Source organism: Lissotriton helveticus, chromosome 1_1 (assembly GCF_964261635.1).
Source record: "Lissotriton helveticus chromosome 1_1, aLisHel1.1, whole genome shotgun sequence".
Classification (NCBI taxonomy): Eukaryota; Metazoa; Chordata; class Amphibia; order Caudata; family Salamandridae; genus Lissotriton; species Lissotriton helveticus.
This window is the reverse complement of record NC_136057.1, coordinates 1,081,418,764-1,081,435,336: the sequence shown is the minus strand read 5'-3', so window position 1 is coordinate 1,081,435,336 and position 16,573 is coordinate 1,081,418,764. Positions and strand designations below refer to the sequence as shown.

The window sequence follows — 16,573 nt, the reverse complement described above, 5'->3', positions numbered from 1 at the left end:
TATTTATCAAAAGGTCATGCAATGCAGGGCCGCAAGTACAATTGCTGCTCTGTATTGCTGAAAAGCGACATATCTACAAAAATAGTGCAGGAGTAAGGGACTTCTAATTCACCCTCAGCATAAAGCTTAAGTTGTAGAGGGGCTGGAGAAGAATCAATTCAGGAAGAACAGGCATTTGCATAGCCAATAGGTCTCGCTTTTGGGACCTTCTAAGTATTTAGTTATCCAGCACAATATTCTTGGTGCAACAACAACTGTTGCATGGCTAAACACTTAAAACGTCCCAAGGGCGATACCTATTGGCTATGCCAAGGCTTGTTCTCTCGGGCAACTAAAAAGGGCTATTAACAAGAATTGCATTGGATGGAATCGTCCAGAACGTCCTCAGTGGTGGTGGGCGTAGTGTTCTCTGCCACCCTGATGGACAAAGTTATAAACCCCACTTTCTGAATCGGGGCCATAGTGTTTACAGAAGCAATCTGGTGGCATCCTTCCCACAGTTATCCCTCCTCAATGTGCCATAGGCAGTAGCCTGGTAATTCCTGGTCCCAGAATCAGCTCTCTTTGAGACGACTTTGTAATTGCCATATGTGTGAGTTCCTATTATTGTTTTCAGTGGGAATTAATAATTACATCTTTCAGGGTGGGTTAAATGACATCAGAGGTGAATTATTGGTTCAACGCCTCCAAATGTGGTGGGAGAGGAGTCCAACATAAAAAAACATAATTTAGCACTTGGTGACTATTACTATTCATTCAGCGTTTGCAAGAGGGTGTAGACCTGCGTGCTGATGGTATATTCAGAATTTTCACAGCGGCATACTGAAAATGTTACACAAAGCATTATCCTCAATGATCCAAACGCACCGTTCAATATTACTAAGGCTATTTTTTTTTAATAACCTCCTCGGATCCTTTTTATGTTAATTAGATTATTTCTGTTAAAATGTTCTATGCCTCGCGCTCTATTCAGTGCTTTTCTCCAACGATCTAGAGCATGCAACTTATCTAAAATATTTCATTTTAAATTTTAAATATTTATTTCGTCTCTGCAGGTTTTGCCTTTGTGCACACTTTATCAGTACTTTGTTACTACGATTTGTCATGACCCTGTAAGGTGTATTGAAGGAAGAATCCTCAAGGTAAGTTTCCAATTCAATGTTTGTGATATACCAGCATAATAAGTCTGAGATATCGGTTTGTTTATATTTGTTTGTCAATCCCTCAATTTAAGTCATGGCGCATACCTTTGGTTAACTCGTATGACATGGTAGAATTTTGAGTGCAATGACATTTTGACATTTTCATTGACAAATACATTAATTTATCCATCTAACCAATTAAACTGAACCTAAGCACTGCTTTGTGCAGGCAATATGCAACACACTTCACAGATGTAGTTCCCAGAATTCGGGTTGTTTGCTTATAATCCTGCACCGAACAGGTACATTAAGAGTGGCCTCTATAAGATGCTAAAAAAAAAAGACGTGTCTTCATTTAACATGTCACTGCACAGAGTGTGCAAGCCTCAGAAATGCTAACAATATCGGCGATAATAAAAGGCAAATGAATGTGCAACAGCATGCACTAACTTTGTTAGTCCATTTCAGTGCCTATTTACGCCCTGATTCTGGTAGTGGTACAGAGTATTTTATTACTGCTGCTGGGCTGTACCACCACATTTTGCGTGTGAATCTAAATGGGGGTGCATGTTATACACAGGTAAACTGGATTTTGTAAACGATCATTGACAAAGCCAATAGGTTCCCCCTTTGGGTCCTAACGGCTTTACCAATGGTTTTAGTCATGCAGCACTGCATCCGTGATGCTGTACTGCATGGCTAAAGAATTAGAATAAAGAATTAGAATAAAAAATGCTTATGACGCAGGTTTAAAAAAAAAATATCTACCGATCTGAGTTAGATGTGTAACTAAAAAGAAATAAATCCACAATAGTATTTTTTGTAAATAGCATTTTTTTATTTTTTGTAAGCGAGTGAGGTTAGTAACATGCGGGTGAAGAAACAAGAAGGGGTGTGGGTAGGGGGGCAGAAGCAACATGGGGGCGAGGGGCAGAAACAACATGGGGACACGAGTGAGGGTGGGTTTTTAAAGTGAGTGGGGGAAGCAAAATGGGGGGCAGAAACAACACAAGTGTCAGGAGGCAAAAAGCAAAATGGGAGCACAGGTGGGGGATGCAACAGAGGGGCGTAGGTGGAGGGGATGAAATGGGCAAAAGACAGCTATGTGGGGCTGGCAGTAAGAAAGCAATGCGAGGGTAGTTTGGTGAATGCATAGTCAAGAGGAACACCGAGCTCGGCAGAGGTGGGTTAGAAGCACACAGTGAGAAAACACAATACCGCACTTAAATTATAAGAGAAAAAGTAGCACCTGAAAAAGCAAGCTGTCGAAGAACATAGTAATCCGTTCATGCTCTAAGGGGATGGAAAAAACAAGAGGAAGGCTGGCCTACACAACTAGCAAATAAGCAAGTATATGGGAGTGGCAATGAAGCCAAACAATAGTAATCAGTGAACGGGCTATAAGGCCACTGTAATCTAACAATATGTCTCCCAAGTGACACCGTATGTGCTGTTTTAGGCGAGAACCTAAAAAGGAGTTGAGGCTGAACACATGCCCTCGCAAAAAATAATGAACACAGAGATGTTAACAAATATGACAATTCATACTTTAAAAATTTCTGACATGTATAATGTACATAATAGTGGCTGAGATCAATTTAGACATTTTACTTATTACCTTTTCATTTTTCCCGTGCAGTGCACTAAGTGCGATCTTAATGACTGAACCTGGGTCCTGTGCTAGCTGTTTTATAGAACTTAAGCTGAATCACACAGATGAAGCCTACGTAGACCAAAACTGGTCTGGGGCTGCTTGTGGTAATGTCTGGAGGTGACTCTGGCTTGGCAGTTCAGGAGTGACTGTTTCTATTGGAGCAGGACCAAGGCAGATTTGCATACGACTAGTCCCTACCTAGAGTGGCATAGCGGGCAAAAATATGATAGACTGCCATGCGGTGCTAGTAATTGTCATTGGCTGAGATTAATTCAAGCATTCTACCCATTACCATTTCGTTTTCCCCAACATATACAATGAAGTCAAACATCTCAAAATCAACAACTTTGTTAGCACGTGTCAGTGAGGTTCTTGCTGGACCATAGGCCAATCAGTCAGTCAAAAATCTTCATTTCGATTTAAAATCACAAAAGATAATACATAATACATAGAGGTGAGAATGTATAAAATATAAGCATAATGCGACATAAAAGTAGATTATACAAATCTGGATCAAACTTTCCTGATAAAATTCATAGTTATATAATAAATAGCTAAAAAAAACTGCTAGAATACACTCCGGCAAAACTGACGCCTAAGGTGACCAAATTTCCTTGATTCAGCATACAAATAAGTTTTAAGTTCATTCGGTGTCAATACAATAAAGTGCATAGTGCAATGAACAATCGCCTAATACTAGGGAGCATAAAACATTTACCTAAGGCTCCTCTCTTTCAAACGAATCACCCACACCCAGTCCAAGTACTTAGCGACAGCGATCACTATGGACTCTTTAGTAGATGTTTTTAGAATCCTAAATGCCTCGCTACTTGACCTGGTCCCCAGATTTAGACATAAAGGTTTCAACCATCTGGACCTGGGATTTCTGTAGGCTGGGCAAGCGAACAGAATGTGTGCCAGTGATTCGTTAGAATTAGGACAGAATGGACAATTGCTACTAATCGAGCTACGCCATTTGAAAAGCTATTGCTTTTCCTTCACCATATAAGCTAATTAGACTTGACAGAGCAGCCAGGAAAGGAGGGGGAATAGCAATTGCCACGACAGATAAATTAGAAGTCACTATTATAGACTCCCTGAATTTAGGCAACTCAGAAATTCTAATTTTTAAATTCATGATGCAGTCGTCCAAAACATGGACAGGAGCCCTAGTATATAGACCTCCAGGACATAGAGCTAATTTTGTAGATGGGTTAATAGAACTCATTGTGCCCTTTGTTTTGGGAGCAAATAATTTTATTATTATCGGGGATTTTAATTATCATGTCAATCAATCAATCAAAACACTTGTAGAGCGCGCTACTCACCCAAGAGGGTCTCAAGGCACGGGGGGGGGGGGGGTCTTGAGGTGTTTCCTGAATGCGAAGTGGTCCTGGGTCAGTCGTAGTGGGCGCCAGGTAGGAGAATGATCTTCCTCCGGCGGTGGTTCTGCGGATCCGTGGGACGGTGGCGAGGGCGAGGCTGGCGGAGCGGAGTTTGCGTGATGGAGTGTAGAACGTGAGGCGGTTGTTGAGGTATTCGGGACCTATGTCGTGGAGCGCTTTGTGTGCGTGGGTGAGGAGCCTGAACGTGATCCTTTTGTTGACGAGGAGCCAGTGCAGGTCTCTCAGGTGGGCTGCTTTGTGGCTGTGACGGGGAATGTTGAGGATGAGTCGTGCAGATGCGGTCTGTATGCGTTGGAGTCTTTTCTGAAGTTTGACTGTGGTTCCTGCGTATAGGGCGTTCCCGTAGTCTAGTCGGCTGGTGACGAGGGCCTGGGTGACCGTCTTTCTATTTCCGGTAGGGATCCACCAGAAGATCTTACGGAGCATGCACAGGGTGTTGAAGGATGAAGATGAGATGGCGTTGACTTGCTTGGTCATCGTGATAGAGGAGTCCAGGATGAATCCCAGGTTGCGTGCATGGTTAGTGGGTGTCGGTGCGGTGCCCAGTTCTGTGGGCCACCAGGAGTCATCCCAGGCGGATGGGGATGGTTCGAGGATGAGGACCTCCGTCTTGTCTGAGTTCAGTTTCAGACGGCTGAGTTTAATCAATTCAGCGACGTTTTTCGTTCCTTCCTGAAGGTTGAGTTTGGCGGTGGCTGGGTCTTTGGTGAGGGAGAGTATCAGCAGAGTGTCGTTGGCGTATGAGATGATGTTGAGGTTGTGTTTGCGTGCGATGGTGGCGAGGGGGCTCATGTAGATATTGAAGAGGGTTGGGCTGAGCGATGAGCCTTGGGGTACGCCGCAGATGATCTCGGTGGCCGCGGAGCGGAAGGGAGGGAGGCAGGCAGACTCTCTGGGTTCTGTCAGAGAGGAATGAGGTGATCCAGTCCAGGGATTTGCCTTGGATCCCGGCGTTGTGGAGGCAGGTTATTAGGGTGCGATGGCAGACTGTATCAAAAGCGGCTGAGAGGTCTAGGAGGATGAGGGCGATGGTTTCCCCATTGTCGAATAGGGTCCTGATGTCGTAGGTGGCTGTGATGAGGGCGGTCTCGGTGCTATGGTTGGCTCGAAATCCAGACTGGGATGGGTCGAGGGATCCATTGGCCTCGAGGAATGCGGTCAGCTGTTTATTGACAATCTTCTCGCCGGGAAGGGAAGAAGAAAGATGGGGCGGAAGTTTTTGAGGTCTTTTAGGGTCCGCTGTGGGTTTCTTCAGTAGGGCGTTGATCTCTGCATGCTTCCAGCTCTCTGGGAAGGTGGCGGATATGAGGGAGTTGTTTATGACGTTCCGTAGGTGGGGAGCGATGGTGGTGTCGGCTTGGTTGAAGATTTGGTGAGGGCATGGGTAGGAAGGAGAGCCAGAGTGGATGGTGTTCATAGTGTGGGCGGTGTCTTCGGTGCTGATGGGAGTCCAAGCGCTGAGGGTGGTTGTAGGGGGCGCTGGTTTGGTGGCTGGGGGCGGAGTCTGGGCGCCGAAGCTGTTGTGGATATCGGCGATCTTGCAGTGAAAGAACGTGTCGAGGGAGTTGCAGAGGTCTTGCGACGGTGTGATGTCGTTGCTGTTGGCGTTGGGATTGGAGAGCTCTTTTACGATACTGAAGAGTTCCTTGCTGTTGTGTGTGTTGTTGTCCAGCCGTTCTTTGAACGATGTCTTTTTGGTGGTGCGGATCACCTGGTGGTGTTTGCGGGTGACGTTTTTGAGGGCTGTCATGTTTTCTGTCGTCTGTTCGCGGCGCCAGGTTTTCTTGAGGGCTCGGCAGGATTTCTTCGATTCTTTGAGGTCGTCGGTGAACCATGTTGTTTTCCTGTTGCCGGGCTTGCCTGGAGGGTTCTTCAGTGATGCAAGGGCGCCGGCGCAGTTGACAATCCACTGTGTGAGGTTGCGGGCTGCGTCGTTAGTGTCAGTGGTGGTGATAGGTGGGTTCTGGCTCAGTGATGTGGTTAGCTGGTCTGCGGTGACTTTGCTCCAGCATCTACGGGGGATCTGTTGCGGGCGGTGGTGGGATGTGGTCTTCTTAAAGGTGAAGTGGATGCAGCTGTGGTTGGTCCACTGTAGTCTGGTGGAGTGACTGAAGGCAATGTGGCTGCTGGCAGAGAAGATGGGGTCGAACGTGTGGCCGGCGTAGTGGGTGGGGGTGTTCACCAGTTGCTTGAGTCCGAGGTTGGAGAGGTTGTCGAGCAGGGTGGTGGTGTTGTTGTCATTGTTGTTCTCCAGGCGGAAGTTCAGGTCCCCTAGGAGGATGTAGTCTGATGAGGCGATGGCATGTGGGCTGATGAAGTCGGCGATGGCTTCACTGAATTGTGTACGTGGGCCCGGGGGTCTGTAGACAAGGGTTCCTCTAAGGGTGGTCTTGGGGTCAGTGTGGATCTGGAAGTGTAGGTGTTCGGCGGTGGTGAGGGCATCTTCGGAGTTGGTTGTAACGTCGATGGTGTTCCTGTAGATGATGGCGATTCCTCCTCCGGTTTGGTTGACGCGGTCCTTTCGGGTAATCTTGTAGCCATCTGGGATTGCTATGGTGATGTCGGGGGCTGAGGAGGCGTTCATTCAGGTTTCTGTAAGGAAGGCAACGTCTGGTGCTGTTGTATCAAGGAGGTCCCAGAGTTCGACGGCGTTCTTGTGGACGGAGCGGGTGTTGAGCAGGATGCACTTGAGTTGGTTGTTGTTGTTGCCTAGTCTGGGTGGTGTGATGTTGATTCGGACGCAGATGAATTTGCAGGTTTGGCAGGAGAAGGGTCTGTGGGTGCGCTTCGGAGTGGCATGGTAGCAGGTGGCTGGTCGGCCGGTGTTGAGTGCGTGGATGGGGGTGGTGTTGTATCTCAGTCGGGTTTCTTGGTTTCGGCGGGGGCCAGGGGTTCTGACGCTGGGCGCCCTCCAGGCGCGGACAGGCGCAGACCGGCTTGCCTTTGGCACGCCAGCGGCGCGGCTGCTGCACGTCTTCCATAAGAAGGGCTATGGGAGGGAGGAGCAGCTGGGAGGCGGGAGCGGGGCGGCGAATGGGGCACCAGGGGGGCCGGGCCGCAGGGAGGCAGCGGTGGGAAGTGCGAGTGAAGGGAGCGGGTGGGGGGCAGTGGGGGAGAGGGCACGGGCACTAGGGGCGACGAAGCAAAAAAGAATGAGGGGAACAGTAAAGTGAAAGAAGGAGAGGCAGTACAATGGCACAGAAAGTAAAAAAAAAAGTAAGAAACAGTCCGAGGCAGAAGAAAGTACTTCAACAATTGCAGGCGACACAGCGGGCAGCGGGACTGCGGCGGCACAGGGGGACCGTGTGGCGGCTGAGGGGGGGTGACCTACCTGGTGACAGGGTCAAAAGTCGCTCCCTTCACCACCGTGTGGCCTCCATAAGAAGGGCTATGGGAGGGAGGAGCAGCTGGGAGGCGGGAGCGGGGCGGCGAATGGGGCACCAGGGCGACGGGGCCACAGGGAAGCAGCGGCAGGAAGCGCGAGGGAAGGGAGCGGGCAGGGGGGAGGGGGGAGGGCACGGGCACTAGGAGCGACGAAGCAAAAAAGAATGAGGGGAACAGTAAAGTGAAAGAAGGAGAGGCAGTACAATGGCACAGAAAGTGAAAAAAAAGTAAGAAACAGTCCGAGGCAGAAGAAAGGACTGCAACGATTACAGATAACACAGCGGGCAGCGGGACAGCGGCGGCACAGGGGGACAGTGTGGCGGGTGAGGGGGCGACCTACCTGGTGACAGGGTCAAAGGTCGACCTACTGTTGGACCCGGACACTGAACAATTGATAACATCACTGCAGACATTAGGGCTGGAACAATTAGTAGTTGGCTCGACCCATTAGGCCCGTCACACCTTGGACCTTTTATTTACAAACTCGACTAAGCTCGTAGTCGGTCAGCCACTACAGCTTCTTTGAACCGATCACTATCTAATTAATTTTAGTCTTCTTATGGATGACCATATGGTGAGTCGTGACAAGGACAGTACTGTCATTAGACCTTGGCGTAAGATCACCCTTGCCTCTTTCTCTACTCATTTTAATATTGCAGCCCTCCCTGATACAGATAACATAGAAGAGGCCACTAAGGCATTTTAACATGCCATAACGTCCACTCAGAACACAGTAGCCCCTATGTTAAGATTTAGGTCCAGGAGTAAACTTTCCCCTTGGTTCACTGCAGCACTAAAAGTGGAGAAACTTTCCAACAGGGCCGCATAACGTCTCTGGAGAAAAACACAATTCGCCAGTGATCGAGCTAAGTATAAAGAAAGCCACCGTCTATATCTAAATAACATTAAACAGGTTAAAAAGTTGTATTTAACAGAGAGGATTGAGAATGATGCCAACTCCAGCAAGGAGCTGTATAAAATTTTGAAAGAGTTCACCTCCCCAGAAGCTACTCAACTCTCTGTTGCTCCCACTCAGAATTGGGTTGACAAAATATCTTTCTTTTTTGATGATAAAGTCAAAGCTATTTATAGATCTTTCCCCCAAGAAAACTACATCCTTATGTCTCCAGTTATGAAGAACCATTCACTTGAACCTCTGCTGATGAATTTTAAACCAGTAACCCGTGTTAAGGTGTCAGAAGTTATTGTCAAAATTAAATCTGGCTCTCCTGCTGATCCTCTCCCCCCTGGATCTATAGAAAAATAGACTCACGGCTGACACCAAGGTTAACCGAGATTTTTAATATGTTCCTGGAACAAGCTGTTGTACCAAGGAACTGGAAGATAGTGCAAGTTAGACTCATCCTAAAGAAACCCACATTAGATGCCAGTGAACCTGGCAACTACTGCCCATTTCACTGCTGCCTTATATCGGTAAAGCTCTTGAGGCCCTGGTAAATAAACAACTAACTAATCACTTAGAAAGCCATAAGCTTCTTGATTCCTCTCAATCAGGGTTTCGAGCGGCACACAGCACCGAAACTGCAGTAGTTGAAATGGTAGATAACATCAGGCGGGCCTTGGACAAAAAAGAATCAGCTATGCTGGTTCTTTTAGACTTGTCAGCTGCCTTGAACACCATTTCCCATGACATTTTGTTACAGCGGCTCTGGGAGATGGGGGTCCAAGGGAAGGCCCATGACTGCTTTAACAACTATCTAAAGGACCTTTTCACCACCGTGCACCTAGGCTCACAGGCTGTGTGTAGCAGACCAGTATGTATTGGGGTTCACCATGGATCTATCTTGAGCCCTATGCTCTTCAATCTGTATGTCACCCCACTGGCCAAGATAATTACGTCTCGTATGCAGACGATACCCAGCTGCTGATCACATTTTCCCCAGACCCAACTGACACAATGATTCGGTTTAAAAACTGTATGACCCACATCGACAGCTGTATGGGCCAAAATAAATTACAGTTAAACAACAGCAAAACGGAGATCATTCTATTCGGCAGGGCCGAAGATCATTGGTCAAGCAGCTGGTGGCCCCAGACACTCGGCCCCTGTCCATCTCCAAAACAAACCGTCTGCAATTTGGAAATTACCATCGTGTGGAGAAGAAGCGGTGTAGGTGGAAGTGTTCAGACGTCCTTTTGCCCGGACTAAAAGCCCTATACTCTTCTCTCCTTTGCATGCCTCCGAGGAGTACCAGTACCCTACGGCGGAGAAGACGACATCAGCCCAGGAGAAGAAGACCCCATCCAAACGACCCCACCGATTCAGACCGTCATCCCAGCAACCGCGCCCTGCACATCCAGCCGGATCCCATCCGCCAACCCTTCCCTTCAAACAGACTTTGTCCAGAACTTTCAATAAAAACCGCTGACCATAGCACACTATATCCGGCCTCCCCGCCTGTTATTCAGGTCCGCCCAACCCACAACTCCACAGTTGGTGTCAGAAGTGGGATATCCCGGAAGCATGGAGGCCACAGTCAAACAGCTGGCGGAATGCCAGGAACAGCTTGGGAAAATGATGGAAAGGTTCTTTAAGACGGCTGAAGACGATCGCGGACAGTTGCATGATGTCCTGAAGGGCCAGGGCACCGCGCAGGACCAAGCCCTTGAGAAACTTACCAACGTTATGGGGCAACAAAGACCGGTTACCTCCCTTCCCTCCGTAGTCTTGCAGAAATACGTGCCAGGCGAAGACCCCGATTACTTCTTCACGAATTTCGAGGGCCTAGCCCAGGCTGCTGCCTGGCCTGCCGACCAATGGGGCCACTACCTTGGTCCCCTTTTGACGGGTGAGCTGCAGGCCGCCTACCAGCAGGCCAACATCCAGGGACATACCCCATACAACGACATTAAGGCCTGCATCCTGGAGCGTCTGGGGATTGACGACGAGACATACAGGGTTCGTCTGCGTCAGGCAAGGGAAGGACCCCAAGAAACGCCTCGGGCTTTGTCATTCCGTATACAGGACTTGGCCAATCGATGGTTGACGCCCGCCACGGCCACCAAGGAAGACATCCTATCAAAAATTTACCTGGAACAGTACCTAGCATCCTTACATCCCGCCACCCAGAAATGGGTGCGCCAACACGCTCGCCTGACGCTCGACAGTGCAGTGGAAATCGCCAGCGCCTACAGCAGAGCCCAGGAAACCCAGCGACCCAAGGAGGAACACCCTCCTCGCATACCACATGGCGGTCATCCCCGGGCCCAAAGGCCCCCTCCCGTGGTCAGGAAACCAGATCCTGCTCCATTGTTGCCCTACCCTGTCATGCCTCGCCCAACCCCACCCGGACCTCAATGTTACCATTGCGGTGGGTACGGACACATAGCTCGCATATGTCCACAAAAGGAAGAACCCATGGACATCGGACTGGCCAGGAACTATGTATGTCTCACCGCAGAAAACACCCCTCCACCTTTTCGATGTCCAGTACGGATTGAGGGGCACCGAATGATGGCCCTTGCCGACACAGGATGTAGGCACAGCGTTCTACGACCGCAGGAGCTGCCACATCCTGTCGGACCAGTGACAGGCACCGTGGCCATCAAATGTGTCCATGGCGATACCAAGAGTTACCCGACAACCAGAGTCCGTGTGCAACACCCCACCGATGAAGGAAGCCTGCTAACGGTTGGCCTGGTACCCAATCTCCCTGAACAAGCTATTCTGGGTAGCGACTATAGCGGTCTTCCCCTCCTCCTTCAAGACACTACGGACTCCCTGAAGAAATGGTGGGCTGAAGCCCCTTTTCCCCATGTCTCTCCTTCTGTGGACTCTCCGTCCAAACCGACCAAGTCCAGAAATCAGAAGAAGAAAGAAAAAAGGGACTATGCCATGGCCTTCCCCGCTCAGGTGGATATCCATCCGTGGGAAACAGATAGGGAATTCCGCACCACCCAACAAGAAGACCCAGTGTTACAAGATGCCTGGGGCCGTGCCCTGGACAACGAGGACCCACTACAAGTAGGTCCTTACTTCTTCCGAAAGAATGGACTCCTATACAGGAAGGGAGGGCCCCAGCAATCCCCCCAGTTGGTTATCCCTGGACTGTTTCGTGATAAAGTACTGTTTGTGGCCCACAGCCACTTGCTAGGAGGGCATTTCAGCGACGAGAAAACGGGACAAACGATCCTGGAAAAGTTTAATTGGCCTGGTGTGCACGGGCAAATAAAACGGTATTGCCGGGAATGCCCGGTCTGCCAGAGAAACAGCCGATATTGTCCCCCAAGGGTTCCTCTCCAACCCCTCCCTCTCATTGATGTCCCTTTTACCAGAGTAGGGATGGACCTTATAGGACCCCTGCTACCCTGTAGGAGTGGGTGTAGGTATGCTCTTGTGCTGGTAGACTATGCCACCCGCTGCCCTGAAGCAGTCCCCTTGCGCCAACCCACCACCCAAAACATAGCCAAGGCCCTCATCTCCATCTTCTCTAGGGTGGGTTTTCCCCGCGAGATCTTAACCGATCAAGGGACGCCTTTTGTCTCCTACCTTATGCGCCAAGTCTGTTCCCACCTGGGTATTAAGCAAATAAGGACCGCGGCCTACCACACCCAGACTGACAGGTTGGTGGAACGCTATAACGCCACCTTAAAAACAACCCTTAAGAAGCTCTTAGGCCTAGAGAGCAAGAGATGGGAGGAGATGCTTCCCCTTGCTCTTTTCGCCATCCGGTGTAAGGTCCAAAGCAGCACCGGATACTCGCCGTATGAGTTGTTGTACGGGCGAGCACCTCGGACCCTGTTAGACATGGCTAGGGAGGCCTGGGAAGCCGAACCGGACAGAACCCGGCCCCTACCTGAATACGTAGACAATCTGAGGACCCACTTAGGACAGATAAGGGAGATCGTGAGGCAGAATCTGGTGGCCGCCCAAGTCACACAAAAACATCAGTATGACAAAGGAACCAAGGCCCGTTCTTTTAACCCTGGGGACCTTGTGTTGTTACTCTTGCCGTCTTCTGACCATAAGCTGCTAGGGCAGTGGCAGGGCTCATTCCCCATCCTGAGGCAAGTGACTCCTGTCACCTACGAAGAGGAGACGGACTCCACCCGAGGGATCACCCAAATCTATCATGTGAACCTCCTAAAGAAGTGGGAGGGGCCCCGTCCTGTCCTGTCCACAGTGCACACCCTTCCTTTCGAAGGTTGCCTTGACCCTGACCTGCCTGAACGAAACAAACAGGACCTCAGAAGGTCCTTGTCCTCCGTGCAAATGGTGTTTTCATCCCTACCGGGACACACCACCGTAGTGGAACATGCCATCCACACGGAACCGGGAAAAACCGTGAAACAAAGACCCTACCGCATCCCCGAAGCACGTAGAGCCATCATTAAAGAAGAGACGAACCAGATGCTGAGAATGGGCATCATAGAGCCCTCCAACAGCAGCTGGAACTCGCCCATCGTCCTAGTTCCTAAGCCCGATGGCTCTACTAGGTTTTGCATTGATTTCAGAGAAGTGAACAAGATATCGGCCTTCGACTCCTATCCCCTGCCCCGCGTAGATGAGATGGTGGAGCGCATAGGCAAAGCCAATTATATAAGCACCCTTGACCTGTGCAAGGGATACTGGCAGATCCCCCTTAAAGAAGAAGACAAACCCAAGACTGCCTTCTCAACCCCTGAGGGCTTGTTTCAGTTTAAGGTAATGCCCTTCGGGCTTCACGGAGCCCCGGCTACGTTTCAGAGGGCTATGAACTTGGTGTTACAGCCCCATGCACGTTACGCCGGGGCATACCTAGACGACATCGTCATATATAGTGACAGTTGGGAACAATATCTACACCATTTGCGTTCAGTCATTTCCTCCCTGGGGAAACATGGCTTCACCATCAACCCCTCCAAGACCACGTTAGCGGCACAGAGTGTGAAATACCTGGGATACCTGTTGGGTGAAGGGCTCATCCGTCCGCAGGACAACAAGATCAAAGCCATTCAAGCCATACCCTTCCCTCAAACCCGGAAAGAACTCCGTGCCTTTCTTGGTTTGCTGGGATATTATAGGAGATTTATCCCGAATTTCTCCCAAACCGCGGCCCCGCTGACCGACTTGTTAAAGAAGGCCACAAGGACAGAAGAGCAACTACGACATCCCTCTCCCCTGTTGTTACACGCATTCGACCTTCTTAAACAGTCCCTGATTTCCGAGCCAGTGCTAATCAGTCCTGACTATACACAACCCTTCATCCTGCAGACTGATGCCTCCGACCAGGGTTTGGGGGCTTTCCTGTCACAGAAGGATCCGAAAGGGGTCGAAAAACCGATCCTATACCTCAGCAGGAAACTCTTCCCACGAGAAGTGAACTATGCAGTTGTCGAGAAAGAGGCACTAGCGATTAAATGGGCAGTAGAAAGCCTTCGGTACTACCTGGAGGGACGTGAGTTTCTCTTATACACCGACCACGCCCCGCTAGAATGGATGGCCCGCAACAGGGGCCACAACGACCGAGTCCTCCGGTGGTTTCTCTCTCTACAGCCATTTCGGTTCAAAACATTACACAGGAAGGGGCTGCAACAGGGTAATGCGGATTATCTCTCCCGTTATCCACCTCCCACAAACCCTACAAGAAAGACTGCTAGGGAAAGGGGATGTGGAGAAGAAGCGGCCCTTACCTCCCCGGGCCGACGTCCGAGCGTGGGGGCCCTGTCCCCCGCGACCGGTCATGCAACGTCCCTATCACACAGGACTCCTCCTCTCTCTCTTCCCCTACAGGAACCGGCAACAACAGCCGAGCCCGGAGGACCGGAAGCAATCTCCCTCGACCCCGGAAGTGGGACACCCTTTGAGGAACCGGAAACGGCTGCCTCTGACCCCGGAAGTGCTTGCCCGGAACATAGAAAAGCCGTCGAGAAGGAAGGAGAGAGGTTCCAAGCAGCGGACTCGTGGCAGGAGGCAGCGGCAAGCGAAGAACCACTGACAGTGAGCGGAGCGGAGCAGCAAAGCCGAAGTGAGGACGAGGAGGAGGAGGACGTCTGGACCGAAGACTGGTGGCGTCCTCAGGAGGTGGCTGGAGAGTGGCCGCAACTCGCAGGAGAGTTGCGGCGGGGCACGTGAGTACACTCCATCCTTTCTCAGTGTCCCCCCCCCCTGTAATTAGTTGTAAATATTGTAGTTAAAGCTTCACAAGCACGAAAGCACTGTATATTGACTCCTATCACTTGCACTGTAAAGAAGCCCGAGCACCGTCCCCACCACACGCCACACCCTCTTCCCCTTCCCTCTCTTGCTTGCCTTTTCCATCCCACCCGCTGTCCCTTCTTCACGGTCAGTTTCCGATCCCCTCACTCCCCGGTGTAGTTGGAAGTGCTCAGACGTCCTTTTGCCCAGACTAAAAGCCCTATACTCTTCTCTCCTTTGCATGCCTCCGAGGAGTACCAGTACCCTACGGCGGAGAAGACGACATCAGCCCAGGGGAAGAAGACCCCATCCAAACGACCCCACCGCACCAGACCGTCATCCCAGCAACCCCGCCCTGCACATCCAGCCGGATCCCATCCGCCAACCCTTCCCTCCAAACAGACTTTGTCCAGAACTTTCAATAAAAACCACTGACCATAGCACACTATATCCGGCCTCCCCACCTGTTATTCCGGTCCGCCCAACCCCCAACTCCACACATCGATAATAAGCTTTCCATGAAAGCCCATGTGAATTGTGTGCTGGGCACTTGCTATGCCATTTTACGGAAATTACGAAAAATCTTCAAGTGGCTATCAATTGAAACCCTGAAGCCACTGGTGCAGAGCCTCATTGTTAGTCGCATGGACTATGGGAATGCCTTATTGGCCTCCATAAATGAAGATCTTTTTTCCAAACTACAGATTCTGCAGAACACTGCAACCCGATAAATCTTGGATTTGCCTCCAAGTTCGCCATCCATTCCCAACTGGAAACTTCTTCATTGGCTTCCAATTAGGAAGAGAGGAAAGTACAAAATCCTGAGCCTAATGCCTAAAAGCTTTTATTGCACTGGCCCCTCCGATGACGTGTCTCTCCTGCGCTGCGCAGGGCCTCCTGAGAGTGGTAGTCCTACTGACTGCCACCTGACTGTTCCCCTCACGGTGGTGCGGCGATGCAGCTATCTCACGCAAAGCTGGATGTGGCGTGGAGCAAGGTGAGTGTTGGCCGTTCCCCTCGCGGCTGGTCCTGGCAGAAATCAGCGCGTCCCCATATGCTATGTGCAGTGGATACAGAGAGACTCCTTGGAAAGCACTAACAGCCTACTCCTGCACAGAATACAGATTCTGGCAGATGGATAGGAGGCATTGTTTTAACATGGGCTTTCTCAAAAGTATTCAATGCTCATACCCAAAAAGGTCAAATCTAAACGCAAGACTCCTGAATTTGGTATCCACATTTCTATGGTATGTGTAGCAAAGGAGAGCAACATTGTGTTTTGTCTCATGGGCAAGCAGCATACAGAGCCTGTAGGTGCATATTTGTATTTCATTTATTCGGGCTTCATTGGAGGAGGCATCAAGGATTGTGCAGAGTAGGTCCTCTTGGTTGTCCGTTCTACAAAGAAGAAGATAGTTGCTGGGTCCCTACCTCTTCCTGCCCCTCCACCAGTTCCTTTCCACCAGCTGTCCAGAAGTGGTGTCCTGTTCCTAAATATCTATCTTCAGGGCCCTAGTCCCTTGTACAGTCCATGAGATCTCCCCCTTGTCCAACGAAACAAAGAGGAACAATGAACATCTGAGGAGAAGGAAAGGAAGAGAGAGAGAAAAGACTGATGAAGAAGTTGTGGTTTTCATTTCCACATTGTTTCACCTTTCTCCGATCATTCACTTTGGCTTCTGGGTCTGTTGTTATGGGTGATGGCTGCCTCTCCTTGTGTGCAACTGTCTCTGGTCTCCCTGTGTGTGTTTTTTTCCTGGCAAGGGCCTTCTCTTCTAGATTGGACTGGCTGCTTGGCGTTGCACGTCTGCTTGCTTTATCCAAATTTGACTTAGCCATTATGTCAGCA

The 16,573-nt window shown here is 50.0% G+C and overlaps 1 protein-coding gene across 5 annotated transcripts in view; it reads left to right on the top strand.

The window, feature by feature from the left end:
- Nucleotides 1-16,573, top strand: part of CFAP54 (cilia and flagella associated protein 54) — a 2,603,731-nt gene that overhangs the window by 1,731,989 nt on the left and 855,169 nt on the right. For all 5 annotated transcript variants that reach the window (XR_013608312.1, XR_013608313.1, XM_078677994.1 and 2 more), the window contains exon 47: nucleotides 1,056-1,142. Coding sequence is in view for 3 of the 5 variants with exons in the window: in XM_078677994.1 (XP_078534120.1) it covers nucleotides 1,056-1,142 (87 nt within the window). In the remaining 2 variants the exon portion in view is untranslated. The remainder of the gene's footprint in view (nucleotides 1-1,055; nucleotides 1,143-16,573) is intronic.